The sequence below is a fragment of the Myxine glutinosa genome, chromosome 4 (genome assembly GCF_964187855.1).
Source record: "Myxine glutinosa chromosome 4, kmMyxGlut1.1, whole genome shotgun sequence".
Lineage (NCBI taxonomy): Eukaryota > Metazoa > Chordata > Myxini > Myxiniformes > Myxinidae > Myxine > Myxine glutinosa.
The window spans coordinates 155,693,091-155,720,232 of record NC_136264.1 but is presented as its reverse complement, the minus strand read 5'-3'; the positions used below and the strand labels follow the sequence as shown (position 1 = coordinate 155,720,232).

The 27,142-nt window shown below is 47.8% G+C and overlaps 1 protein-coding gene across 4 annotated transcripts in view; it reads right to left on the bottom strand.

Moving 5' to 3' along the window:
• Positions 1-27,142, bottom strand: part of LOC137425440 (A disintegrin and metalloproteinase with thrombospondin motifs 3) — a 192,678-nt gene that overhangs the window by 82,378 nt on the left and 83,158 nt on the right. For all 4 annotated transcript variants that reach the window (XM_068113881.2, XM_068113882.2, XM_068113883.2 and 1 more), the window contains 2 exons: positions 9,225-9,308; positions 8,937-9,093 (listed from right to left, as the gene is read on the bottom strand). In XM_068113881.2, coding sequence (XP_067969982.2) covers positions 8,937-9,093; positions 9,225-9,308 — 241 coding nt within the window. The remainder of the gene's footprint in view (positions 1-8,936; positions 9,094-9,224; positions 9,309-27,142) is intronic.

The window sequence follows — 27,142 nt, the reverse complement described above, 5'->3', positions numbered from 1 at the left end:
CCCTCCTTTTCGCGGGCCTCTGGCTGCACGCCCGACCTTGGTGAGATACACCGGGCCGCCGAAACAAATGGCGTGAACGCGACCGGCCGTAGCACAACCGACCTTGACTGGCGTTCGAACGCCTACTTCAAACAAGCGACATGCTCCTGCTTTGGAAACTCCTCTCGATGTGCAGCAAACGCAGCACGTGACTCGAGCCCCATCTGACGGCGGCTCTTACGAATTACATGCATCCACTTTGGCATATGAATCTGCAGACGGCAGAGATCCTTCTCACGTGACTCGAGCACCATCTGACGGCGGCTCTTACGAATTACATGCATCCACTTTGGCATATGAATCTGCAGACGGCAGAGATCCTTCTCACGTGACTCGAGCGCCATCTGACGGCGGCTCTTACGAATTACATGCACCCACTTTGGCATATGAATCTGCAGACGGCAGAGATCCTTCTCACGTGACTCGAGCGCCATCTGGCGGCGGCTCTTACGACCTACACACACCCACTCTGGCAAATGAAACTGCTGATGAGCCAACTATGCGCTTGTCATGGGGTTTCTCCCCGGGCTGCCCGAATGACCGGCAAACTGCAGCCGGTGTGGGAACGTCCTCTGACAGTGGGCATTACGACTTCAAAGCTCCTGCTGAGGCCCAACCTGCCGACGCTGCCCGAAGGATTGCAGCCGGCGTGGGATCCACCCGCGAGGCGCGATCTTCTCGCCCGGCCGGTACAATACCTGCCGGGTCTGCCGGCCTTGCGCAGGCCATCATTCCGCTCACGGTCGCGGGCGTTTTTGCGCAAGCTTTGATTGACACGGGGTCTACGGATAGTTTTATCGATCAGCGACTAGTGCATCAACATGGGTGGCCGGTTCTCGGGACAACCCGCCGGATCTTCATGGCCTCTCAGGGACTTCGGTTGAGCACAAAAGGGGCGTGTCGATTGAAACTTGTGATAAAGGGACGCACGTTCCCGGACGTGTATCTCATGGTATTACCTGCCTTATGTGCTGACCTTCTGTTAGGACTTGATTTCCTTAAGCGGCATGGACGTTTGGAAATAGACTTCGGTGGGCCGGACACGCTTGCTGTGTGCACCCTCGCTCAAATGGACATGGAGCCTCTCTCGCTGTTCCCCAACCTGACCACTGATTGTACCCCTGTAGCCGTCAAATCGCGGCGCTACTCTCGCGCAGACGCGCAATTCATTGCGGAAGAAACGGCCCTGCTCTTAAAGGACGGTATTATAGAACCCAGTAGGTCACCGTGGCGGGCCCAAGTCTTAGTGGTGCGGAGTGAGGCCCACCGCCGGCACATGGTAATCGACTATTCGCAGACGATTAATCGTTTTACACAGCTGGATGCCTACCCCTTACCGGGGATGGACGCCCTGGTATGCCAGGTGGCCCTGTATTCCGTTTATAGCACTCTCGATCTGCGTAGTGCGTATCATCAGGTCCCCATCTCTAGGGCTGATCGCGTCTTTACAGCCTTTGAATCGGGTCAGCGGTTGTACCAGTTCACTCGACTCCCCTTTGGGGTAACTAACGGAGTCTCTTGCTTTCAGAGGGCTATGGATGACCTCATTGCGAAGGAGAACTTGACCGATGTCTTTGTCTATCTGGACAATCTTACGGTTTGTGGGTATGACCAGGAGCATCACGACGCTAATCTGAAACGCTTCCTCGAGGTCGCGCGGAAATATCGCCTAACCATGAATGCGGCTAAGTGTCATTACTCTCTACGCACGGTAGATCTTTTGGGGTACACCGTGACCCATGGCTCTGTCTCTCCGGATAAGGAGCGTCTGCGCCCTTTGCTCGATATGGCTCCGCCTAGCGATCGGGCTTCGCTGAAACGCGCTCTTGGGCTGTTCGCCCACTATTCAAAGTGGTTGCAAAATTTCTCCATGAAGCTCCGCCCCCTCGTGGCCTGCGACACATTCCCCATGGGCCCGGCCGCCATGGCGGCCTTCGAGGGCCTTAAAGCCGACATCGCTGGCGCCGCTGTCGCGACGATTGACGAGAGTGCCTCTTTCGTTTTGGAGAGTGATGCCTCAGATCATGCGATAGCGGCGACACTCTCCCAAGGGGAACGCCCTGTGGCTTTCTTCTCGCGGACTCTCACCTCCGCCGAGCGGAGGCATTCGTCTGTCGAAAAGGAAGCATACGCGATCGTCGAATCAATTCGGCGATGGCGGCCGTATCTGCTTGGGCGGTGTTTCCAAATCGTCACGGACCAACAAAGTGTTGCGTTTATGTACGACACCTTACATGCTCAGCGCATTAAGAATGAGAAAATCACCCGTTGGCGTATCGAACTCGCTGACTTCTGCTACACCATCAAATACCGCCCGGGGAAGGATAATCTGGTCGCCGACGCCTTATCGAGGCCGGCCACTTGCGCGGGGGTTGTCACTTTGGAGGGGCTGCGCACTTTGCACGGCACTATGTGTCATCCCGGGGTAACGCGTTTCGCGCATTTTGTGTGCGAGGCAAATCTGCCGTACTCGCTTGAGGACATCCGCCGCATCTGCCGTGATTGCGCGATCTGTGCGGAACTCAAACCGCGTTTTTACAACCCTCCTATGGGGACACTCGTTAGAGCTACTAGACAGTGGGAGCGCTTGGCGATGGACTTCAAAGGGCCGCTGCCAATGTCGAGCAACTCTCGCCATCTGCTCACTATCGTCGATGGGTATTCACGATTCCCCTTTGCTTACACGTGCGGGGATATGTCGGCTGCCACGGTTATTCGGTGCCTGCAGAATTTGTTTTCTATGTTCAGGTATCCGGCTTACGTGCATACCGATCGGGGTGCGGTGTTTCTGTCCCAGGAGGTGAGGGGCTACTTGCTCCAGCATAATGTCGCTTCGAGCTACACCACCCCGTACTGGCCCCAAGCGAATGGGCAGATCGAACGCTTTAATGGGATTATATGGAGGGCCGTCATGCTAAGCCTTCGGACCCTCGGCCGAGGCCTCGATAAATGGGCGTGGTCATTACCTGCCGCTCTAAACTCGATCCGGGCTCTCCTATGTACTGCCACCAACCAGACTCCTCACGAACGACTGTTCCACCACCCTAGAAGCTCCGGCAGTATCCAATCTTTACCCAGCTGGCTCGCTGAACCGGGGCCCGCCTATCTCAAACGAGCGGTTCGCGCTAGCAAGTACGACCCCCTTGTTGACAAGGTGCAAGTCCTCCAGGCTAATCCCGAGCATGCTCGCGTGTTAACGGCGGACGGCCGCGAGTCTACTGTCTCCGTACGCCATCTCGCCCCATGTGGGGACGACGACAGGGATATCGACGAACCCGTCTACGAGTCTATGGACTCTACTGAAGCTTCCCCTATGGAACTACCACTGCTACTTCCGTCGTTCCCCACTCCCGTGCCCGAAGGCGCTGGGGCGCCCCCTCCGACACCCACCTCCGGTGGCTATTCCGACGCGGGGGACTCCGGGCTTGGAGACGCCGTACCCGGTCGATTCCGAACACGAACTGGCAGGGAAGTTCGCCGCCCCGACCGCTACGGGTGGACCGACTGACGTGGATTGACGTGACCCATTCGATTATTGCTGACGCTTGCTTGCAACCTGCCGATGCGGCAGTATAGTTCTAACGGGGGGGGGGAGAATGTACTGAAATTATACCAAGGTGAACCCAGGGTGTGCTCGCTTCAAAAGGGGCGTCTATAAGACCCGGGACTACTGGGGCGCACGTACACTCCAGCGGCACTCACTGTGACATAGTCCTGTAGTTTGAATGGTATGTACGCTGCGCTGATGTACGCTGCCTATATGCTGCGCTGATTGTTCTCTCTATTGGAATCGACCATTGCCCATGAAATACTCTGATGTTAATGCCTGTTGCATGAATATATTTTTACAGGATGTTACTTCAGATCTAAATGATATTAAACCTACCCAGAGGTCAAGTCGTGTCTGAGCTTGATTTTCACGACAGGTATCTCATCGAGTGTGTGTATATACAGTCATGTGAAAAAGTCAGTACACCCCATGTAAAGTTTTGCTTTTTCAACATATTTCAACATACAGCTATTTGATCTTCATTTCAACAATATTGACAGATAAAGGTGATATAATATAACAAATATCATGAAGCATTTCCATTTTGTAGTCCATGGTATAATTTAAATAAACATAAATGCAAATTTCGCACGTGGAAAAACTAAGTACACCCTTGGCTCTCATAGGTGGTATTGCCCCCTTTGGCAGAAACAACCTCAAGTAGGCGTTTCTTATAACTGTCTACCAGTCTCTGACATCAACTGGGAGAAATTTTTGCCCACTCCTCCATGCAGAACTATTTCAGCTGTGCGATGTTTGAGGGGTTTCTTGCATGCACAGCTCGTTTCAAATCCCCCACAACATCTCGATGGGATTTAGATCCGGGCTTTGACTTGGCCATTCCAGAACCCTCCATTTCTTTATTTTCAGCCATTCCTTGGTGGATTTACTGGTATGTTTAGGGTCATTGTCATGTTGCAAGGTCCACCTTCGGTTGAGCTTCAACTTTTCGACAGATGACCTCACATTATCCTCAAGCACCCTCTGGTACAATGAATAATTCATAGTGGATTCTACGATGGTGAGCTGTCCAGGCCCTGATGCAGCAAAGCTGCCCCAAACCATAATATTTCCAACACCATGCTTTACAGTTGGTATCAGGTTCTTGTGGTCAAATGCTGTCTTTGGTTTTTGCCAAACATGTCTTCTGGTACTGTGGCCAAATAGCTCTACCTTTGACTCATCTGTCCAGAGCACATTGTTCCAGAAGTGCTGGTCTTTGCCTTGGTGTTCCTTGGCAAACTTTAGTCTTGCCCTGATGTTCTTTCTGGACAGCAAAGGTTTCCTCCTGGCACACCTCCCATGTAGATCAAATTTGTGCAGCCTCTTTCTAATGGTAGACTCGTGCACTTTGACATCAACAGTGGCAATAGCTACCTGTAGGTCCCGTGATGACATTCTGGGGTTCTTAGAGACTTCTTTCAGCATCTTGCGGTCTGCTCTCGGGCTGAACCTGCTGGGGCGGCCTGGCCTGAAAAACTTGGCAGTTGTTTGGAATCTTCTCCACTTGTAGATGATCTTCTGGACAGTCGAATGATTGATTTCAAATTGTTTGGAGATCTTATTAAATCCCTTCTCAGACTTGTAGGCATCTATAACCTTCTTTCTGAAGGCCTCAGAGAGCTCTTTTGATCTAGGCATTGTGACGCCACACACTTCAACAACAAAGAGCAAACCAAACTAAATGTCTGAGGTTTAAATAAGACAGGTTCCTCCAAGATCCTCTCTAACGATGTTCTAATCATTTGCACCTGAGCTGGTGCACCTGATTCTAATTTTAGGTATTTGAAGTAGTGATAAATGTTGGGGTAAAGCGCGGCGTTACGCGCGCTGCTTGTGAGCAAGGAGGAAGCGGACAAGCAGTAACATATAAATGTCTTTATTGTAAGACTACATTGTAAGACTACACTGTAACACTGTACCGCTCCGGGCTGGGCGCCCGGTGTCTCTCATGAGGCCACGCCTACCACTCGGACGTGGCCACCGCCCACTTGGTGCGTGGAATGATGTCACCACGCCAGTGGGCTTTTGTGTCCGCCACACGCGCCCCCCCAGAATTCCCGCGCACCTGGAGGGCCAGTTTGCGGGGCAGACGAATGACCCGGCCGAAGCGCCCCCTGGCGATCGGCGGCGTCCGGGGTGCAGGGATGCCAGGTGGGATGCCCCTGGCTGCTCCTGGGATGGGTGCAGGACCGGGGGGCGGCGTGGCGGTGGGGCTGGGCGGTGCCGGGGGTCCGCCCGCAGGAGGGCGGCCCCGACGTGGGGGTCGGGCCACTGGCGGTGGATGGTCCACATCGAGGTGGGCCGGCTTGAGGCGGTCTACCGAAACGCGGTCAGGAGTACCGCCGATGTCCAGGGTGAAGTGCTTCGCCCCGGTCTCCAGCACGCGGAAAGGCCCATCGTACGGGGGCCGCAGTGGTGTCCGATGGGCATCGTGGCGGACGAAGACGTACTCCGCCGTGCGAAGCTCCGGGGCGACGTGCGTCGGTTCGAGGCGGCGTGCCCGGGCGTAGACCGGTGGCCCTACGGTGGGGATGTGATGGGCCACCCCGTGCTTGACGGCCCCCGCCGAGAAGGTGGGCCGCGTGAGGGCCGGGAAGCCGGCGAGGAGGCGGGTGAATGCGTCCGCTGCCGGAAGCGTACAGACCAACGTGGCCGGAACCGAATCGTTCGGCAAGCCGCTTGGCAAGCCGCTCGTTGAGCTGGGCAACGCACATGCGAGCGAGCTGAACGTCTCGGCCTGGACAAGCCGTCTGCGCTTGACGTCGACCAGGAGCCCATTAGCGCACAGGAAGTCCGCGCCAAGCAGTGCCATGGGCACGTCGGCGGTGACGAACGCCCATCGGAAAACCTGCCCTCCAAACCGCAGAGAGAGGCAGCGTTTTCCGTACGTACGGATGGGCGTCCCGTTCGCGGCAAGCAGCGCGGGGCCCCCACCCGCGGCGTGCTTGTCTGACGTGCCGGCGGGAATGACACTCACCTGTGCTCCCGTGTCGCACAGGTAACGGCGCCCGGAGAAGGTGTCCGTTATGAACAGCAGGCTGCTCGAACGGCCGGCGCTCATCGCCACAATTGAGCGCCGGCCCGGGCGTTTCCCGACCCGTTGAAGGAGCACGGCGGATGACACCGCCGAGCTTCGTGGCCGAACTTGGCGTGGAACCAGCACCAGGTGGTGGAGCTGGAGGAGCGCGGCTGGCTCCGCCAGGCCGGTGGAGTCGACGGGTTTCCCCGCGGTGGCGGTTTTCGCCGCGGCGGTGGGCGGGGCGTGGCGGCGTTCACGAGGTGCGTATCAGCATGCTGCTGAACCACAGCGTGCTGTAGAAGATGATGCTGTGGAACATCAGCGTGCTGTAGAAGATGATGCTGTGGAACATCAGCGTGCTGTAGAAGATGATGCTGTGGAACATCAGCGTGCTGTAGAAGATGATGCTGTGGAACATCAGCGTGCTGTAGAAGATGATGCTGTGGAACATCAGCGTCGAAGGCCGTGACGGCCACGCCAACGCTCGCCCGCGTGTCCGAAGCGGCGAAGTACTTGTCCGCCTCGGCCGCCAATGCTCGGGGTTCCGTTAGCCCGGTCCCGGCCAACGCGAGGCGAACCTGCGCTGGAAGTTGGCGACGGAAAAGCGCCCGGAATAGCGAACCGGGGGCTTCGTCGCCCAACAGTGACAGCATATGGTCCATTCGGACCGACGGGCGCGTCTCACCGAGCTCGGGGAGATCCAGGAGGCGATCGGCCCGTGCGTCGTCCGTGAGGCCAAACGTGGCTAGGAGTAGCCGCTTGAGTGCCTCGTACTTGTGGCCGTCCGGTGGGTGGCGAAGGACGGACACAACTCGAGCGGCCGTGCCGGGCCCGAGGGAGGCGACGACATGGCAGTAGCGCAGGTCGTCGTTGGTGAGGCGCCGAAGCTGAAATTGGGCTTCGGCCTGGACGAACCAGACTTCGGCCTGAGCCTCCCAAAATTCCGGAAGTTTGACGAAGTCGGCCATGGCGATGGCGTCGCGTGTGGAAGGATCGCTCCGGCAGATCCAACGTCGAGGGTCACCAGTAAAGCGCGGCGTTACGCGCGCTGCTTGTGAGCAAGGAGGAAGCGGACAAGCAGTAACATATAAATGTCTTTATTGTAAGACTACATTGTAAGACTACACTGTAACACTGTACCGCTCCGGGCTGGGCGCCCGGTGTCTCTCATGAGGCCACGCCTACCACTCGGACGTGGCCACCGCCCACTTGGTGCGTGGAATGATGTCACCACGCCAGTGGGCTTTTGTGTCCGCCACAGGGGTGTACTTACTTTTTCCACATGCGAAATTTGCATTTATGTTTATTTAAATTATACAATGGACTACAAAATGTAAATGTTTCATGATATTTGTTATATTATATCACCTTTATCTATCAATATTGTTGAAATGAAGATCAAATAACTGTATGTTGAAATATGTTGAAAAAGTCAAAATTTTACATGGGGTGTACTTACTTTTTCACGTGACTGTATATATATATATATATATTATAAAAAATATATTTACGGCTCTTCTGGCTGAACAACTGCATAGGCTCCGCCTATAAGGGATGAGCTCAGTCGGGCTGCAGTCCCCTACATCTCCATATAATTGTACTGCAGCCAATACTGGGAAGACAATGAAATTCTCAATTTTATAGGTCAGTCCACCCTCTCCGGGTGGAGTGGTGTATAAAATAGTTCCAATGTTTCGTCTTTGCCAGCAGAGCCTTTTCAAAATACACACATATACAAACACACACGTACACACACACGCACACGCACACACACACACACACATACACACACACACACACACACACACAAACACACACATAAAAACACACACATACAAACACACACACACACACACACACACACACGTTCACACTCACACATACACACACACACACACATACACATGCGCATATACTCTTCACACTCATACATACACACACACAAACACATGCACGCACACAGAGGTGGATACTTTGAGACCTGGGAGGGCTCCATTGCACCTTTTAAAACATGCATATGGAGATAACAACCAACTCCTCTCACCCTCACAAACACACACAAACACACACACACACACACACACACACACACACACTTGTATATGTGTGAGTATGCATCCATGCACATATGTGAATGACTTTAACCAATGGCTATCAATTTAATTCTTAGCTAGGTAGAATGTGTACATGCATTTGATTTGTATTTGTTTGATTTGTCTTGCACATGCACATTCATTGAACTCGGAAGGCAATATAAGGTAGTAACACTCTTCTCATTCGATATGAAGTGTTATTTGTTTGGCGAAGGTAAGATGAGATACATGCCTTGCATGCCGGCAGGCCCAAAGTCTTGACGGGTGAGGAATACAGCATGGTCATGGTGCTCCGCATGCTTCGAGTCGACACGCTGCTGTGCATATGCCCAACGACATACTTTCTCCAAGCTACGAGAAGGGTTTCCTCTTTCTATTAGGTTGACTGACTGGTGGAAAGAGGAAATGAGAAAATAAAAAACAAGAATGAAGTAAGATTGGGGTGTGCCCTGTGAATGATGAACAAAATATGGGAAGGTGTGTACTTGTGATGGGTAAGGAAATGAGGCAGGTTGCATACCTGACGATATCCAAGCAAAACCATTCTGACCAGCACAACATTGACGTGAGCTCCAAGAGAATCATCATGGTATATCTCATTCACCTGTTAAACACAGATAGAACGAGAACGCCACTCAGTAGAGCGCATACTCCCGCCGTGGGTTTCGTTGGAATAATACGTTTTGTTTAACATCCCCTCTCCCCAAAACAATAAATGAAAAAGAAAGTAAGCCCTAACTGTCAGATAATTTATTTTGATATATCTCGGAATTAGAGGAGAAAAACATCATTTAAGAATAAGAATAAAAGGTTTAATGCAGTAAAACAGAAAAAATCTTTCCCCAAAAAATTCCTGGATCCGGAATAATATCCTGAGCTTCACCAAAAACTAATCAATTCTTCCTTATCCCAAGGGCGATCATCCCAACAACTTTCATCCAAATCCGTTCAGAACTTTTCCAGATATCTTGTTCACAAACACACGAACACACGAACATACGAACACACACACACACACGGACGGACACGATCGAATGCGTTACACCCTGGCGGGAGTAATAAACCTGAAAACCGCACAGCCAGAACCAGAATTATTTATTTGGTCTGGGAAGCCCATGTGAGGTTTCTTCTTCTTCAGTCTCTCACAACCCAGGATGAATATGCGATCTTTTTAAAAAAAGTTGGAATTTTGCCAAATCTGTTTTATTCGTTTATTAATATACTTCAGTCATTGACAAATCTGGAACTAAGTCTTTATAAGTTCATCAAATACTAACACCGCGAATGACATTCGCTGAGCTAAATGTTGATATCTCTTCTGAGGTAAAAAAAAAAAAAAAAAAAAAAAAAAAAAAGTTTTCAAAGCATTATACGTATCAAACGATACATTTTATGAAACGGGGAACCCTAATACACACTTTGGTGGTTTTAAAATGACAGAATATGTCTTTATTAGAAAAAAAATGAACATTGAAGACTACGCGCTGCTAAAAGAATACACCGCTCTAACGCATAATCGCGAGTTTAAACTACATTTACAACAAATATGAAAACTATTTTCATTTCAGAATGTTAAATATAGAATATATAGAAGATAATGTTAAAAAAACATTAGCCCAATCTTCCAATGGTAAAAAAATCCTTCAAAAAATTCCTGAATCGTGAATAATATCCTGAGCTTCACCAAAAACTAATCAATTCTTCCTTATCCCAAGGGAAATCATCCCACCAACTTTCATCCACATCCGTTCAGAACTTTTCCAGATATCTTGTTCACAAACACGAACACACACACACACACATGGACACGAGTGAATGCATTACTCTCTGGCGGGAGTAACAATAAATCAAACAATTTCCTGAAATGTAAATCCACTACATTTTAACGCCCATTAATAATTATTCCCACCTTCTTGCGGGTGGCTCGACCAGGACAAAGTTTTTGGCATCATTACATTATGATGTCAAAAGCCACATGAGGAAAATATCAGATGATTAAACTCCCACAATTCTGTATGTGCTGTGTACGTTGTATACATTTCTTGTTGATGTTATTACCTCCTTTGATCCTTGACGAGGATGTTACCTCCTCAACATTTCATATCACAAATAAATTACGAGTACAAGATGCTGTTACTTCAAAAGAAATAGGCAGTAATAATATATGAAGCTAATATGAAGAAGGAGCAAGCATGGTATACATGTGCACCAGGGTATACATTTACATGGTATACATGTACAAGCATGGTATACATGTGCACCAGGGTATACATTTACATGGTATACATGTACAAGCATGGTATACATGTGCACCAGGGTATAGATTTACATGGTAAACATGTACAAGAATGGTATACATGTGCACCAGGGTATACATTTACATGGTAAACATGTACAAGAATGGTATACATGTGCACCAGGCAAGTGTACTCTGATAATGCACTAACATGTGGGGTCACAGTGAGTACCTCTTGCAATATGGGCAAACTCGTTACATACCTATGTCCACCAGCTGAAAGGAGGCCACAGAAGCTATGTGTACGAATTTTTTATATATATACTGTATATATATATATTTATTTATATATATACGTATATATATATATATATATATATATATATATATATATATATATATATATATATATATATATATATATATATATATATATATATATATATATATATATATATATATATATATATATACACACAGTACATGTATATATACAGTGCATTCAGAAACTATTCAGACCCCTTCACTTTTTTCACATTTTGTTATGTTGCAGCCTTATGCTGAAATCGTTTATATTCATTTTTTCCCTCATCAATCTACACTCAATACCCCATAATGACAAAGAGAAAACAGGATTTTAGAAAGTTTTGCAAATTTATTAAAAAGAAAAACTTAAATATCACATTTACATAAGTATTCAGACCCTTTGCGATGACACTTGAAATTTAGCTCAGGTGCCTCCCATTTCTCTTGATCGTCTTTGAGATGTTTCTACACCTTGATTGGAGTCCACCTGTGGTAAATTCAATTGATTTGACATGATTTGGAAAGGCACACACCTGTCTATAGAAGGTCTCACAGCTGACAATACATATCAGAGCAAAACCAAGCCATGAGGTCGAAGGAACTGCCTGCACAGCTCAGAGACAGGATTGTGTCGAGGCACAGATCTGGGGAAGCCTAGAAAAAAATATTCTGCTGCATTGAAGGTTCCCAAGAGCACAGTGGCCTCCATAATTCTTAAATGGAAGAAGTTTGGGACAACCAGGACTCTTCCGAGAGCTGGCCGCCCGGCCAAACTGAGCAATCGGGGGAGAAGGGCCTTGGTAAGAGAGGTGACCAAGAACCCGATGGTCACTGTGGCTGAGCTCCAGAGATCCTGTGTGGAGATGGGAGAAACTTCCAGAAGGACAACCATCTCTGCAACACTCCACCGATCTGGGCTTTATGGCAAAGTGGCCAGACAGAAGCCTCTCCTCAGTGAAAGACACATGAAGCCCGCTTGGAGTTTGCAAAGAAACACCTAAAGGACTCTCAGACTGTGAGAAACAAGATTCTGTGGTCTGATGAAACCAATATTGAACTGTTTGGCTTCCGTCTGGCCACTCTGCCATAAAGCCCAGATCGGTGGAGTGTTGCAGAGATGGTTGTCCTTCTGGAAGTTTCTCCCATCTCCACACAGGATTTCTGGAGCTCAGCCACAGTAACCATCGGGTTCTTGGTCACCTCTCTTACCAAGGCCCTTCTCCCCCGATTGCTCAGTTTGGCCGGGCGGCCAGCTCAAGGAAGAGTCCTGGTTGTTCCAAACTTCTTCCATTTAAGAATTATGGAGGCCACTGTGCTCTTGGGAACCTTCAATGCAGCAGAATTTTTTTTGTCGGCTTCCCCAGATCTGTGCCTCGACACAATCCTGTCTGAGCTCTGCAGGCAGTTCCTTCGACCTCATGGCTTGGTTTTTGCTCTGATATGAATTGTCAGCTGTGAGACCTTAGATAGACAGGTGTGTGCCTTTCCAAATCATGTCCAATCAATTTAATTTACCACAGGTGGACTCCAATCAAAGTGTAGAAACATCTTAAAGATGATCAAGAGAAATGGGAGGCACCTGAGCTAAATTTCAAGTGTCATAGCAAAGGGTACGAATACTTATGTCAATGTGATATTTCAGTTTTTTCTTTTTAATAAATTTGCAAAACTTTCTAAAATCCTGTTTTCTCTTTGTCATTATTGGGTATTGAGTGTAGATTGATGAGGGCAAAAATGAATTTAAACGATTTCAGCATAAGGCTGCAACATAACAAAATGTGAAAAAAGTGAAGGGGTCTGAATACTTTATGAATGCATTGTATATGTATATACACATACAGTGTCTAAATATATATATAAAACCCCAAAACACGGTCTGTCCGTCCGTCGGTGAAAAGCCGTCCATGAAGCCGTGACGCAGTGAAAACGTCTGTGAAGTCGTGTGACTATATGTCCATTATTTACGTACTATTGGAATGTACCTTTCGACCCTTTATACTGCTGAGACTTCATAGACCTTCGAAGGCCCATTTGGTCCCCAAGACCATTAAGACAACCAAAACTCGTAAAGATCCAAAAGACCCCGATGACCCTTAAAGACTCCAAAGACCCAAAAGATAATGAAGACCCAAAAGATAATGAAGACCCAAAATATCTCGAAGACCCCGAAGACCCAAAATGCCCAAAACATCCCGAAGATCCGAAAGACTCAAAACACACAAAAGACCCTGAAGACGCTTTAAGAACCAAAATACCCCAAAGACACTTAAAGACCCAAAAGACCCTGAAGACCTGTAAGACCCATAAGATCCTTTAGACCTATTAGACCCCAGATCATGAAGACCCCCAAGACCCATTAAATCACTTTTACGTATAAGACCCTATCAATACTTTAGACACCAATACTTCCAACCGTTTATACCCTTCAGAGTTAAACCTTTATACCCATTAAGTCTCTTTCGACCCCTTAGACCTTAAGACCATTTAGACACCTTACACCCTTCAGACAGATTAGACAGCTTGGACCCTTGACCATTTAGAGTTTTACACCATTTTGACCCTTTTTGATTACAAATGAATTATAAATAAATAATATCACCAATATTACAAATACATTTATACAAAATAAATGTTTGTATGATGATTGGTGTAATTCATGACAACACAGAAACTCAAATTCAGTCAGGTCATTATCCTCAGTTAAAACAAGCCCGTGCCTCTGCAGCGACGTGTGGTGAGGTGAGCATAGCGAGCCGAACCACACCAGTGTATGTATATATATTGGAGTCGTTGCATCAGTCATAAATGCATGGGGTTGCATATCCATCAGAGTCAAATGGGTTATGGACAAGAACACGGTGGTGGTGTGAGTGAAGAGGGACATGAGTCTTGAAAGGTGTGTGTGTGGATGAGAGTTTTGGTCAACTAGAGGGATAAGAAATCATCAGAGCAGGACGGGCTGCTGTGTGCATAAGGTGGGTGAGAAGGAGGTATAATAACGCAGTGCCTTCAAAAAGGGAGAAAGATGACAGGGAGAAACAGCCAGGTACCGAACCAGTGTTCTATGTCCTAGGGTTGTACTTCAGCAGGGAAAGGATGTGAGGACGAGAGTGACATGGCGAAGCTACTTCTGCTGCACAATTTCCCAATCACGTATCGTAAAATGTTCATCTTGATTCAGGATGTATTATTATTATTACTTAGTTCCTTATATCATTTAGTCTGTCACCTTTAAGGATCAAAACATTCAGGTTCACATTGCATATTGTGAAGCATTTTCCTCTGGGCCTTTCACAACACACGTTCAAACTTCTCACGCGCAGCCTGCCTCACCTTTCAAAAACATCCTAGCAATGACAGAAATGGATGAAAAGATATATCACTGTATCCGCTACAGCCAACCTCAAGAGGTAAGAAGAAAACAATGTCTCCCTGCTCTCTCCACTTTGCCTCCAACTTTATGTATTTTGACTCCTTATTCTCTTTCCATGGCGCAGTGAGCTCCGCCAAAACTATCAGGCTTTCCAATTCTGTGAAAAATCATAATATCTAGCTCCAGATTTGTGACAGATTTATTTCTCAAGGAAACACGAGCTGTCTACAGGTATCCGCTGCCACCATAACAAAATAGATATCCCTCATCTTTTCCTTGCTCTTGATCACCACGTCCTTAAACTGCAAAGGAACATCTATTTTCCCACTAATGTCATCCCTTTCAAATATCATTTCTCATATGAAAAACATAGTCAAATTTGTAGGAAAAACACCATCAAATATAGCAATTGCCTAGATGTATGATGTTTCTACAACCGAGTGGTCTTCATCCGGGACTACGGAACAACGTGTGCCAGGTATTGAAACGCTCGGAGTAGTGAGGAAGGGAGGAAGTCGGATTAAAATGAGGGGTACGGAGGGTAACAGTGAAATGGATGTGGGTGCCATATGTCTGTGGTAGATAGTGTCTTGTGTTGTGTTTGTTTATACTAAATTTATACCTCGTATCTCCAGACTATCTTTCTGTTACAAGAGGATTCAAAATGTTCCTGGAAAAAGGCATCCTGACTATAATTCACAGACCGGTTTGTGTCTGTCACGCTGCTCCTGCTACAGTTCTGGCCCGATTACGTCCAAATTTTCTACATCGGATCAGCATGACCCAAGTTAGTGCATAGGGGGTTTTCTTTGTTTTGTTTTTTGTGTTTTTGTATACAGAATCGAGGCTCGTGAAAGTGCTAACATTTATCACACAAACAAATCAAACAGACAAACAAACAAAGTATATAAAAAGGGGAGCGGTAGACAAGATGGGGAGAGAAGGGGAAGCACATAAACACAACATTTTAGAGCAGGGACATCGAGAATGTGTGGGAGGGAGAGGGCTTTGGGGGATGCGGCATGGGAAGGGGGGGGGGAAGTATAAAACACAAGGACGCTGCAAGGACTTCCAGGAAGGAAGTTGGTATTTAAAAAAAGTGGATTTGGGGTGAAATTAGCAGGGGTAGAAAATATCAAGGTTTTGGATGGGGGAAGATAAGAGATGGTGGTGAACAGCTGTTTTAAAGACCTGGAGGGAGGAGTGGGATTGGAGGGAGTGGGGGAGTTTGTTCCAGAGGCGGGAGAAAAGAGGAGTTTTTTTTTTTTTTTGTATACAAGATCGAGGCTCGTGAAAGAGCGAAAAATTAATCACACAGAAAGACAAACAGACACATAAAACAAATAACATCGGGAGCGGCAGACAAGACGGGGAGAGAGGGGGAAGGACACAAACACAACATTTGAGAGCAGGGACCGAGAGACATGGAGACATCGAGAGATCTGTGGGAGGGAGAGGGCTTTGGGGGGGAGGCATGTGAAGGGGGGAGGCATGTGAAGGGGGGGAGGCATGTGAAGGGGGGGGGGGTGGGAGAGGTATAAACATATGGACACTGCCAGGATTTCCAGGAAATAAGTTGGAATTTCAAACAAGGTGGATCTGGGGTGAATTAGTGGGGGTAGAAAAGATCAAGGTTATGGATTGGGGAAGATAAGAGATGGTGGTGAACAGCTGTTTTAAAGACCTGGAGGGAGGAGAGGGATTGAAGGGAGTGTGGGAGTTTGTTCCACAGGCGGGAGAAAAGAGGAATGAAAGAGTGAAGGTGAGCAGAGAGCCGAGATTTCGGCAGTTTAACCATCAGAGGGTTGCTGGCAGATCTTGTGCGACCTGTAGGAATATTTGGGGGACAGAGCACGGAGAGAGCTGGGGGAACAAGGCCGGAGAGGAGTCGGTAGAAGACAGAAAGACCACCTACCTGCCTGCGGTGAGTGAGTGAAAGGCCCTCAGAGATAGCTTCATCGCGGGAGATTCCAATGATTTTGAAAGCTTTGGATTCAACAGCGTGAAGCCGAGCCAGGTGTGAGGCAGGAGCACCAGCCCATAGGGGAGAACAGTATTCCATTGAGCTGCGGATGAAAGCCTTGTATGTGGTGAGGAGCTCAGGTGTGCCGAGGAAGGACTTCGCACGACGGAGGATGCCCAGTCGGCGACTGGCTTTGGAGGCCAGCTTGGAAATGTGGTTTTCCCAAGAAAGATCATGGCAGATGGTGAGACCCAAAAGCTTGAGTGACAGAACTTCTTGGAGAGGATTGTTGAGAAAGTAGATGGGAGGGTTGTCCAGTCGATCTTTTCGGAGAGACATAGTAAGAGAGTGAGATTTGGCAGGATTGAAAGACATGTTCCACTTGTTTGACCAGTCTGTGATTTTGTCCAGGTCTTCAGAGAGTGAGGAGGCTGCAGACTGCCTATCTGAGGGAAGAGGAATGGAGCGGCAGAGAGTGGAGTCATCAGCAAAGAGATAGAGAGGATTTTCCAGAGAGTCAGAGAGATCATTGATAAAGACCAGAAAAAGCACAGGGCCCAGCACACTTCCTTGGGGAACTCCAGCCTGAACAGGAAGGGGAGATGAGAGAAATCCATTCAGGGCCACACGTTGACTACGACCAGAGAGGAAGTCCGCAAGCCATGCATGGAGATTTCCATGGATACCATAGGAGGAGAGTTTGGTGAGCAGAGCTGGGTGCCAGACCGTATCAAAGGCCCTTGATATGTCAAGGGAGACAGCTCTGATTTCCTGTTTGGCATTCAGGACCTCCATCCATTGTTGAGACAGCAGAAGCAGCATGTCCAGAGTAGAGTGACCTGGTCTGAAACCAAATTGATGATCAGAGATCAAGCCATTGGAGAAGAGGAAAGATTTCATATCCGAAGCAATGATGGATTCCATGACTTTGCTGATAATTGGGAGCAGGCTGATTGGTCTGTAGTTGCAAGGATCTGTTTTTGCACCTTTTTTGTGTAAAGCGGTAATGTTAGCTGATTTCCAGGATGCTGGCAGATGACCTTGAGCAAAAGATAGGGTGAAAAGCACAGAGAGAGGGTGAGATAGAGCGGCAGAGCAGGATTTTAGGACCCGTGGGCTGATGCCGTCTGGTCCAGTTGCAGAATCAGAGTCGAGGTTTGACAAAAACTCCTCCACCTTGTCAGGAGAGAAGGACACAGAGTCCAGGAGCATTTGGGTTCGACTGGGAAAGGTGGGAACAGAGAGAGATGGGTTTGGGACTAAGGATTTCGAGGCGAACACAGAGTTGAGGCATTCGGCTTTGTCACGTGCGATGTCAACTGAGTGGCCATTTGAGGTAAGGGAGGGGATGGAGGGGGAACAAACACCAGAAACGGATTTGACCAGACGCCACCAGGATTTGGAGGAAGGAGACAGGTTTGAGAGTTCATTCTTGAGTGAGGAGAGATAGTGCTTCCTGGCACTCCTGAGGGTAGACACACACTTGTTCCGAGCTTGGTGGAAGGAACTGAGATTTCCTTCAGTTGGATTAGCCTTCCAAGAGGCAAAGGCAAGTTGTTTCAGGGCAACTGCCTCACCACAAGATTCAGTGTACCATGGACGGGAGGAAGGGTAAGACAATTGAAGGCGAGATGGGATAAATCTGTGCATGAGAGAGATCAGTTTGCTTTGGAAGAATTCCCAGGAAGAATTGATGTCAGAGGCAGTGGAGATGGGAGACCAATCCAGACGATTGATGGCTGCTTGAAGACCGTCCCAGTCAGCCTGAGTGAAATGCCAGACTCGTCGACGCTGAGGAGGCTCTCTGAGAATGGCCAGAGAGATGTCCACTTTGACAAGCACATGATCAGAAGAACCGATTGGAGCAGAAGAAGAGCAGCAGACATTAGCAGGGAAGTTTGTCATAACCAAGTCTAGAAGAGAAGATACTCCATTGGCTGAGATCCGGGTCGGGAAATTGACAGATTGTGTCAATCCCAGTGAGTCACAGAAGTCCTTTGCTGAGGTGCCATGACTAGTGAGAGAGGAACCCACACCCAACCAGGTGGCATGATGACAGTTGAAGTCACCACATATGAGGAAGAGAGAGTTGGGATGAGTGGATAGAAGTTGGTCCATGTTGTCAGACATTGAAATGTAGATGGAGTCATCACTGTTTGGGGGACGGTACAGAACACATATGAACAAAAGGTGGGAGCGGAGAGGAAGCCGTAACCAGAGGTACTCCTGCGGGTGAGGAGGAAAGAGAGCAGTGCAAGGAGAGTGAGGAAGAGAGTTTTTGACAAAGATAGCCACCCCACCACCAGGCCGAGGCTCAGGTCTATCATACCGGAGGAGGGAGTAACCAGGAAGAGATATTAAGGAATCAGAGACATCTTGAAGGAGGAAAGTCTCTGTTAAGCAGATCAAGTCTGGATTGTCAGAAGCAACCTGTATGGAGAGATCAGTCAGGTTTGAGCGAAGGCCCCGGATGTTTGAGGTCCATACCGTTAATGAAGAGAGAGGGGGAGCATCGGGTACAGGACAGGGGAGGGGAGGAGTAGGGTAAGATGAAGGATGAGAGGGGGAGGTAGGGAGAGCAGTTGATAGTGTTTCAGATGTTGCAGAAGAGTTCCAAGAAAGGGAAGGATGAGGAGGATGAAAGGTTTGCTGGTGAAGGGATGCGGCACAGTGAGGGGTTGTTTGAGGGGGGGCAGAGGAAAGTAGAAGGTTTGGGGGGGTGGAGGTATGAGATAGAAGGGAGACGAAGTGGGGAGGAGGCAGCTTGGAGGAGGAGGGTGGAGGAGAGAGAATTGGAGAGGAATGGTATGGGGGGAGAATTGAATGGGAGGGATTGGGGGGGAGTTTTGAAGGGGAGGAGTGAGGGGGGAGTTTAGGAGGGGAGGGGCAAGGGGGGAGTTTTGGAGGGAAGGGGAAAGGGGGGAGATCAGGAGTGGAGGGGCAAGGGGGGGGGATTAGGAGGGGAGGGGCAAAGGGGAAGTTTAGGAGGGGAAGGGCAAGGGGGGAGTTCAGGAGTGGAGGGGCAAGGGGGGAGTTTAAGAGTGGAGGGGCAAGGGGGAAGTTTCGGAGTGTAGGTGCAAGGGGGGGGATTTGGATGGGAGGGGCAAGAGGGGAGTTTAGAAAGTGGATGATTAATGAAAGACGAACATTGATAACAAATTGGGTTTGTTGTGATTTTCAAGTTAGCAATCCGGTTCAGGATGATGGAGGAGGGATGGAATGAATGTGAATTTAGACCATGTAGTGAGGGAGACGTATAAGATATTGAATTTCTTTTTTTTGAAGTGGAATGAGTTGGAGAGGAAATTGAGAAAAGCCTTTTAAATAGGAAGAAAAACAGCGTGTTGTAATATACCACTGAATAAAAAACAGAAGGGGAAAGGTTAAACATATTTAAAAATATTTAAACAGAACTATGAACAATCTTATATGCACAAAAATACCAACGGGGGGAGAGCCAAGAGGGACCACCACGAGTCACGTGAACAGGGCAAACGGTGGATGGCAAGGAGATAATGGGGGTGGGGCGAACAGCACACCTGGACAGAAAATACAGGATGAGACAACAGTACACGTGGAGAAAAGAAAATAAATGTTTTTGTGAAGTGAAGTGAAGGTGAGCAGAGAGTCTTGATTTTGTCAGTTTAACCATAAGATGGTTGCAGGCAGATCTTGTGCGACCTGTAGGAATATTTGGGGGACAGAGCCCAGAGAGAGCTGTGGGAGCAAGGCCGGAGAGGAGTCGGTAGAAAACAGAAAGACCACCAACCTGCCTGCGGTGAGTAGGTGAAAGGCCCTCGGAGGTAGCTTCATCGCAGGAGATTCCAATGATTCTGAACGCTTTGGTTTCAACAGCGTGAAGCCGAGCTAGGTGTGAGGCAGTAGCACCGGCCCAGAGGGGGGAACAGTATTCCATTGAGCTGCGGATGAAAGCCTTATATGTGGTGAGGAGCTTAGGTGTGCCAAGGAAGGACTTCGCACGACGGAGGATGCCCAGTCGGCGACTGGCTTTGGAGGCCAGCTTGGAAATGTGGTTTTCCCAGGAAAGATCATGGCAGATGAGACCCAAAAGCTTGAGTGACAACTTCTTGGAGATGATTATTCAGAAAGTGGATGGGAGGGTTGTCCAGTCGGTCTTTTCGGAGAGACATCGTAAGAGTGTGAGATTTGTCAGGATTGAAAGACATGTTCCACTTGTTTGCCCAGTCTGTGATTTTGTCCAGGTCTGCAGAGAGTGAGGAGGCTGCAGACTGCCGATCTGAGGGAAGAGGAATGGAGCGGCAGAGAGTGGAGTCATCAGCAAAAAGATAGAGAGGATTTTCAAGAGTCGGAGAGATCATTGATGAAGACCAGAAAAAGTGTTTTTATTTATCTTTAGTGTTTTTATCTTTGGCGGTAGTCTTGGGCGACTCGATGGGACGGGGACCCAATTTATCTGTATAGCGCCACTCCAGGTGGGAGAGGGTATTACAAGTCCCCACCCTTTACAGTATGTACAGTATTCCTGTCCGCACGTTTTCCAGTGCAGTGAGGTGTTTTGAAATACAAGCAGTAGTCATGTTTTTGCACTTAACATAGGTTATTTTTATTTTATTTTCGAGAACAAGCTGTCAGTGCCTATACACCTCCCAAGTAAAGGTTTGTGTCAGAAGAACGTGATGTTTGCCTGTAACAAGATCGCCCGTAGGGCGGGTACTCTGCTTGTTCACATTAATCCAAGATAAGCCAACCTTTTATATTTTTCAATATCGTATCTCTTGGCATTGTATTTGCTCCATTTGTCCTGGGAATTGTCTATGACTCAAAATATAGAAGTTTCCTCATCTTGAGCTAAATCTCAGATAGTTCAGTCGGTTCATCATCATGAATGGATTCACGGCCATGCAGTTGGGAAATTCAAATGTCAAAAAAGATACCGTCACTGGAGGCCTTCTCAAAGTCACTGTTATGAATGGCAGTCTGTGCAACACAAAGCCAACTTACCTTTGAAGGAGGAGCGTGCCATTGGTCAACATCCCTTAGTGTTCGTCATTGATGTCCTGCCACAATTCCTGGATTAGATTGGCATAATATTTCCCTGTAAGTGTGGTTTGGTGAGGCATTTTGTCAATCAGCAACATTCTTTTGACATTCCAGAAAACCAAGACCATAATCTTGCCAATAGCTTCAACATCTCTTGGAGGGCAGTGATCCCTTGTGCTTCCATTTGATGGTTTCCAATTTTGTTTCAGGATTCCAGTGGTGAAGCCACGTTTCATCACCAGTTACTGGAGTGATGAAGCAGACTGCATCTGTGTTGAACAGCTTCAAAAGGCAGCGACATGTTGCCAGCGATTGCTGTTGATTGGTAATCCTGAGACTTTGAGGGACCAATCTTACTGAGACCTTGACCATGGCAGAGCATTCAAGGATGGTGGTGTAAAACTCCACCTGAGATATTTAAAGTTCAGTGGAAAGATCAGTGACCTTAATATGGCCATCTCTCCATGAATGATCCTTCATCCCGAGCGACAGTGTGGTTGGTCGAATTTGCAAGCCGTCCTGACCTAAGGGACTCATTTTCATGCTTAAAGTCAGTCACCCATTAAGCGACTTCCGGTATATCGAATATGAGGGAACATCTTCACCATAAGCGGCCAACATGAGTTTGTGAATATTTTTGGAGCTGGTACCCTCTTAGCATAAAAACTTGATGACACCTTCATGGTCAATTTAAGTAACATCCATAATTGTATTCAGGGGGAAAATTTTGGAAAACTCAGAAACAACCAGAAATGTCCTAATGGTATATAACAAGTGCAGATCAGCAAGTTTATAATCAGCAAAAAACTGCGCAGGCCCGACAAAATCCACATTCTGGAACAATTTGAACACTCCTGATGTTCTGGTCATTCTTATTACCTCCGACACAGAAGGTGGACGGAGGTTATTTTTTTCAGCCTGTCTTTTTATCTGTTTGTCTGTCCGTGAATAGGATATCTGACAACGTTGAGGATGGATTCGGCCAAAATTTGGTAGGAGAGGTTGGGTGTGTGATAATGACTAACATTAGATTTTGGTGAAGATCCGGATCCATATTCAGATACTATAATTGCCTCCGCCACCAAACGTGGATGGAGGTTATGTTTTCACTCCTGTCTGTCTGTCCGTTGACAAGGACGAAATGATTAGATTTCGGTGAAGATCTGGATTCGGATTCCATACTTCCGGTTCCTCGGGCGAGTGAGGCTTGCTTCGAGCTCTCCACGGCATCGAAGTTTGAGTGTTTTCCCATTCTTGTCTTTGTCAAATTTCCACTGGTTATTTTGCTGTGTACGTGTTATTGTGTGTTTCTAGTTGGTGTTGGTTTGTGGTTCGTGCAAACTTGTGTGTAGTTCATCGTTTTCTGAGTCGTACCTCGTGCGCGGCCTGGTGACTTGGGGCTTCCCTCCCCCCGTCGGTGTTTTGTCGGTTTGGGTTATTTCCTTCGCTGTATTGCTTGTTTCTTTTATTTTGTTTTCTCCCCCTCACCTCACCTCCCTAGACAAAGAATTCTATATTGATTCTTTCTCTCCTCCCATACACGTGCTTGTTCGCTCTCCTCCTCGTCTCGACTTGTGCCCCGCCCCCTGTATCTCGTTTTCTTCCGCCTCTGCTCCTTCTTTCTCAAATCCACGTTCTCGCTTGGAGACTTTTCCCAGATTGTTTTTTCATCGTTCTGTTTGGATATTGTTGGAATATGTTTAAACCGCAGCCGTGATGCTGACGCCCCCCCCAGAATTTACATGTTTTAAACGTTTCCCAGTGTGTACCCTGGTCAGAATAGGTACACCGTATCCCTGCGTGTCGTAAGAGACGACTAAGAGGGTTGGCGTCTCAGGAAGGGCATCCGGCCATAAAAACATTGCCTCAAAAAGAGAACCATGACAATCACAAGTACATATGGGCAGGGTGCAGCCTGAAGTGGAGATCGGTTTCTGAGGTTTGGGACATGGAATGTGGGGACAATGACAGGGAGATCAGGAGAAGTGGTGGAAGTATTGGTCAGAAGAAGAGTGGACATATGTTGTGTGCAAGAGACGAGATGGAAGGGAAGTGGTGTGAGAATGGTGAAGGGTAGGCAGGGACAGAAATACAAGTTTGTGTGGCAAGGGGGCCCGGAGGGCGTGAATGGTGTTGGTGTCCTGTTTTCTGAGGAGTTTGTAGACAGTGTGGTGAGTGTGACTAGAGTGAGTGATAGGTTGATGATGGTGAAAATGATGATTGGAAAGCTCTTGGTGAACGTCATCTCGGGATATGCTCCGCAGGTTGGTCGAAGCGATGAAGAGAAGGACAAGTTCTGGTGTGCGATAGAGAAGCTGATGGAAAACGTGAAAGATGAGGAGGTTGTTGTGGTGGGAGGAGACCTGAATGGACATGTGGGAAGGAGTATGGATGGTTTTGAGGGAGTTCATGGGGGTTACGGATATGGTGTGAGAAATGGAGAAGGTGAAAGGATTTTGGAGTTTGCTGATGGAGCTGATTTGTTGATTTGTAATACTCAGTTCCACAAAGAGGTCAATAAGCTTGTTACATACACGTCAGGTGGGTCGACGACAACCGTTGACTACCTGATGGTGCGTCGGCGAGATAGGGGGCACCTCCAGGACACAAAGGTGATCCCGGGGGAGGAGGCTGTTTCACAGCACCACTTGGTTGTCTGCGACATAAGGGTGAAAGGTGCGAGGAGAGCTCGGCGGGTGAAGTACCAACCGAGAATGAAGGTGTGGAGGTTGAAAGAGGTGACAGTAAGGGAGGCACCAAAAGAGAGGCTGAGTAGGGTAGAGGATGATGTGGTTGAGCTTGAAAGTGGTTGGATGTCAATGAAAGCTAGTCTGTTGGGAGCCATTGGTGAGGTATGTGGATGGACAAAAGGATCACCGAGGCACTCGGAAACATGGTGGTGGGATGTTGATGTTGGAAATAGGATTGACGAGAAGAGGAAGAAGTTCAAAGAGTGGCAGAAGGCGAAGGGTACGGGAGCAGAAACAGCAGAGCATGAAAATTATAAGGCAGCCAGGAAGGCTGCAAAGAAAGAGATAGCAAAGGCGCAGGAGGCATGTAGGAAAATGTTCAGAGAACGCTTGGATTCGGAAGAGGGTCAGAAAGCAGTATTCAGGATTGCAAAGCAGATAGCGAAAGAGAGGTGTGATGTGATGGGGGTGAGTTGCTTGAAGGATGAAGTGGGACAAATCGTTGTCGACCCAGATGGAATTAAAGGAAGATGGAAAAGATATATGGAAATGCTGTTGAATACAGAGAATGAATGGGATGGCAACATAGAGAGTAACCCAGTTTTAGGACCGGCAGAGAAGATAACTGAGAAGGAAGTTGAGGAAGCGATAAAAGCAATGAAGAGTGGAAAAGCGGGAGGGCCGACGGGAGTTGTGGGAGATATGTTGAAGGCAGCAGGAAGTTGGGGTGTGAAGAGAATGACAGAGATCTGTAATCTGGTGGTGAAAGAAGGCCACATTCCAGTGGCTTGGGAACTGAGTACCCTCGTCCCTCTATACAAGGGGAAAGGTGACCCTCTGGAGTGTGGCTCGTACCGAGCGATAAAGTTATTGGAGCATGGAATGAAGGTATTGGAAAGGGTGTTGGAGAGGAGGATAAGGAAGAAAGTGAAGATCGACGAAATGCAGTTTGGATTTATGCCAGGAAGAGGAACGACAGATGCGCTTTTAATTGTGAGGCAGTTGCAGGAGAAGTACATGGATAAGAGGAAGAAGTTGTTTTTTGGGTTTGTTGATCTGGAGAAAGCATTCGATAGGGTTCCACGCAAAGTATTGACATGGGCATTGAGGAAGTTAGGAGTGGAGGAATGGTTGATCAGAGTAGTGATGGCAATGTACAAAAGAGCACGCACAGCTGTAAGGACGAAGGACGGGAACAGTGGTGAGTTTGAGGTGAAGGTGGGAGTGCATCAGGGGTCGGTACTAAGTCCACTACTATTTGTAGCTGTGATGGAGGTGCTGGCTCAGACCGTAAAGGAGGGTTTACCGTGGTAGTTGTTGTATGCAGATGATCTGGTGTTGATTGCGGAAAGTATGGATGGACTGAAGGAAAAGATGAACAAGTGGAAGGAATGTATGGAGACAAAAGGTCTGAAGGTGAATATCGGAAAGACAAAGGTGATGGCAAGTGGTAAAGCATGTGGTGAGGTGGAAAGAACTGGGAAGTGGCCGTGTGCTGTGTGCAGGAAGGGTGTCGGAGTGAACTCCATTCAATGTACAATGTGTGCTGAGTGGGTTCATCAAAAATGTAGTGGTCTGAGAGGGTCATTAACCAGTGTGGCAGCTACATTCAAATGTAAGGTGTGCACAGAGGGAGCTGCAGATGGAGGAAATGTTGAGTTGGATCTTGGAGACGGCGTGAAGCTGGAAGGTGTGAAAACATTTTGCTACCTCGGAGACATGCTGAAGGGAGAAGGTGGATCAGACTCGGCAACGGTTGCTCGAGTGAGATGTGCATGGAAGAAGTTTCGGGAACTGAGTGGCGTGCTGATGAGGAGGAGAGTGTCGCTGAAGCTGAAGGGAAAGGTGTATGCTGCATGTGTGAGAAGTGTTATGATTTATGGGAGCGAGACATGGGTAATGAACGTAGAGCAGCAACGAAGGCTGGAAAGGGTGGAAATGCGAATGGTTCGATGGATGTGCGGAGTATCGTTGAGAGAGAGGAAGACAAATGATGAATTGCGAAAGATGATGGGAATATTGCCTGTGATTGATGCTGTGAAGAGGAACAGGTTGAGATGGTTTGGTCATGTATTGAGGAAGGAAGAAAGTGACTGGTTGAGAAGAGTGATGGAAGTTAATGTAGAAGGAAGTAGAGGACGGGGAAGACCGAGAAAGACTTGGCTAAAGATGGTGGAAGAAGAAATGCGGGCAAGGGGGTTAACAAGGAGAGATGCAGAAAATAGGGCAAAATGGAGAAGATTGTCATGGGGACCGCAAGGCTAACCCCCGCTCTAGCAGGGAACATGGCCTTAAAATGCATGTTGTGTTGTTGTTGTTGAAGATCTGGATTCGGATTCGGCTACTATAATTTTTTAAGAGATTCTTCGCCATTGGGAGATAGGGCCAAAAACAATATAGAGCATGATATTTCAAAAATTGTGGACGGATTACAACAAAAGTAGGCGAATGAGTTGGTCAGGCAACAAGAACAAGCCAATCCGATTTTGGGTCATGTCGGGTTCAGATCAGACATATGAGTCAGGTTCGCTATGTTAACAAATATAATTTCGTTCAAAATTTTGGGATTAGCAAACCTGTACATTTTTCGAATCATCAGAGCATGGAGAATCCGAAAATCAATGTTGGCATTTGCACAGACACCTGAATGGCCGCCATGTTGGATTTTCAAAATGGCCACCATAAAATACATATTTTGCGCTATCTCGGCTTCTAGTCAACCTAGAGACTTAATTAAATATGCTAATCCTATATTTTATGGGTCAAGGAATCCAATAAAGGCCTCAAAATAGTGCTCAGGATTATGGAAAAGCAACAAACAAAGGTAATTGAAAACCATCGTCTTTAT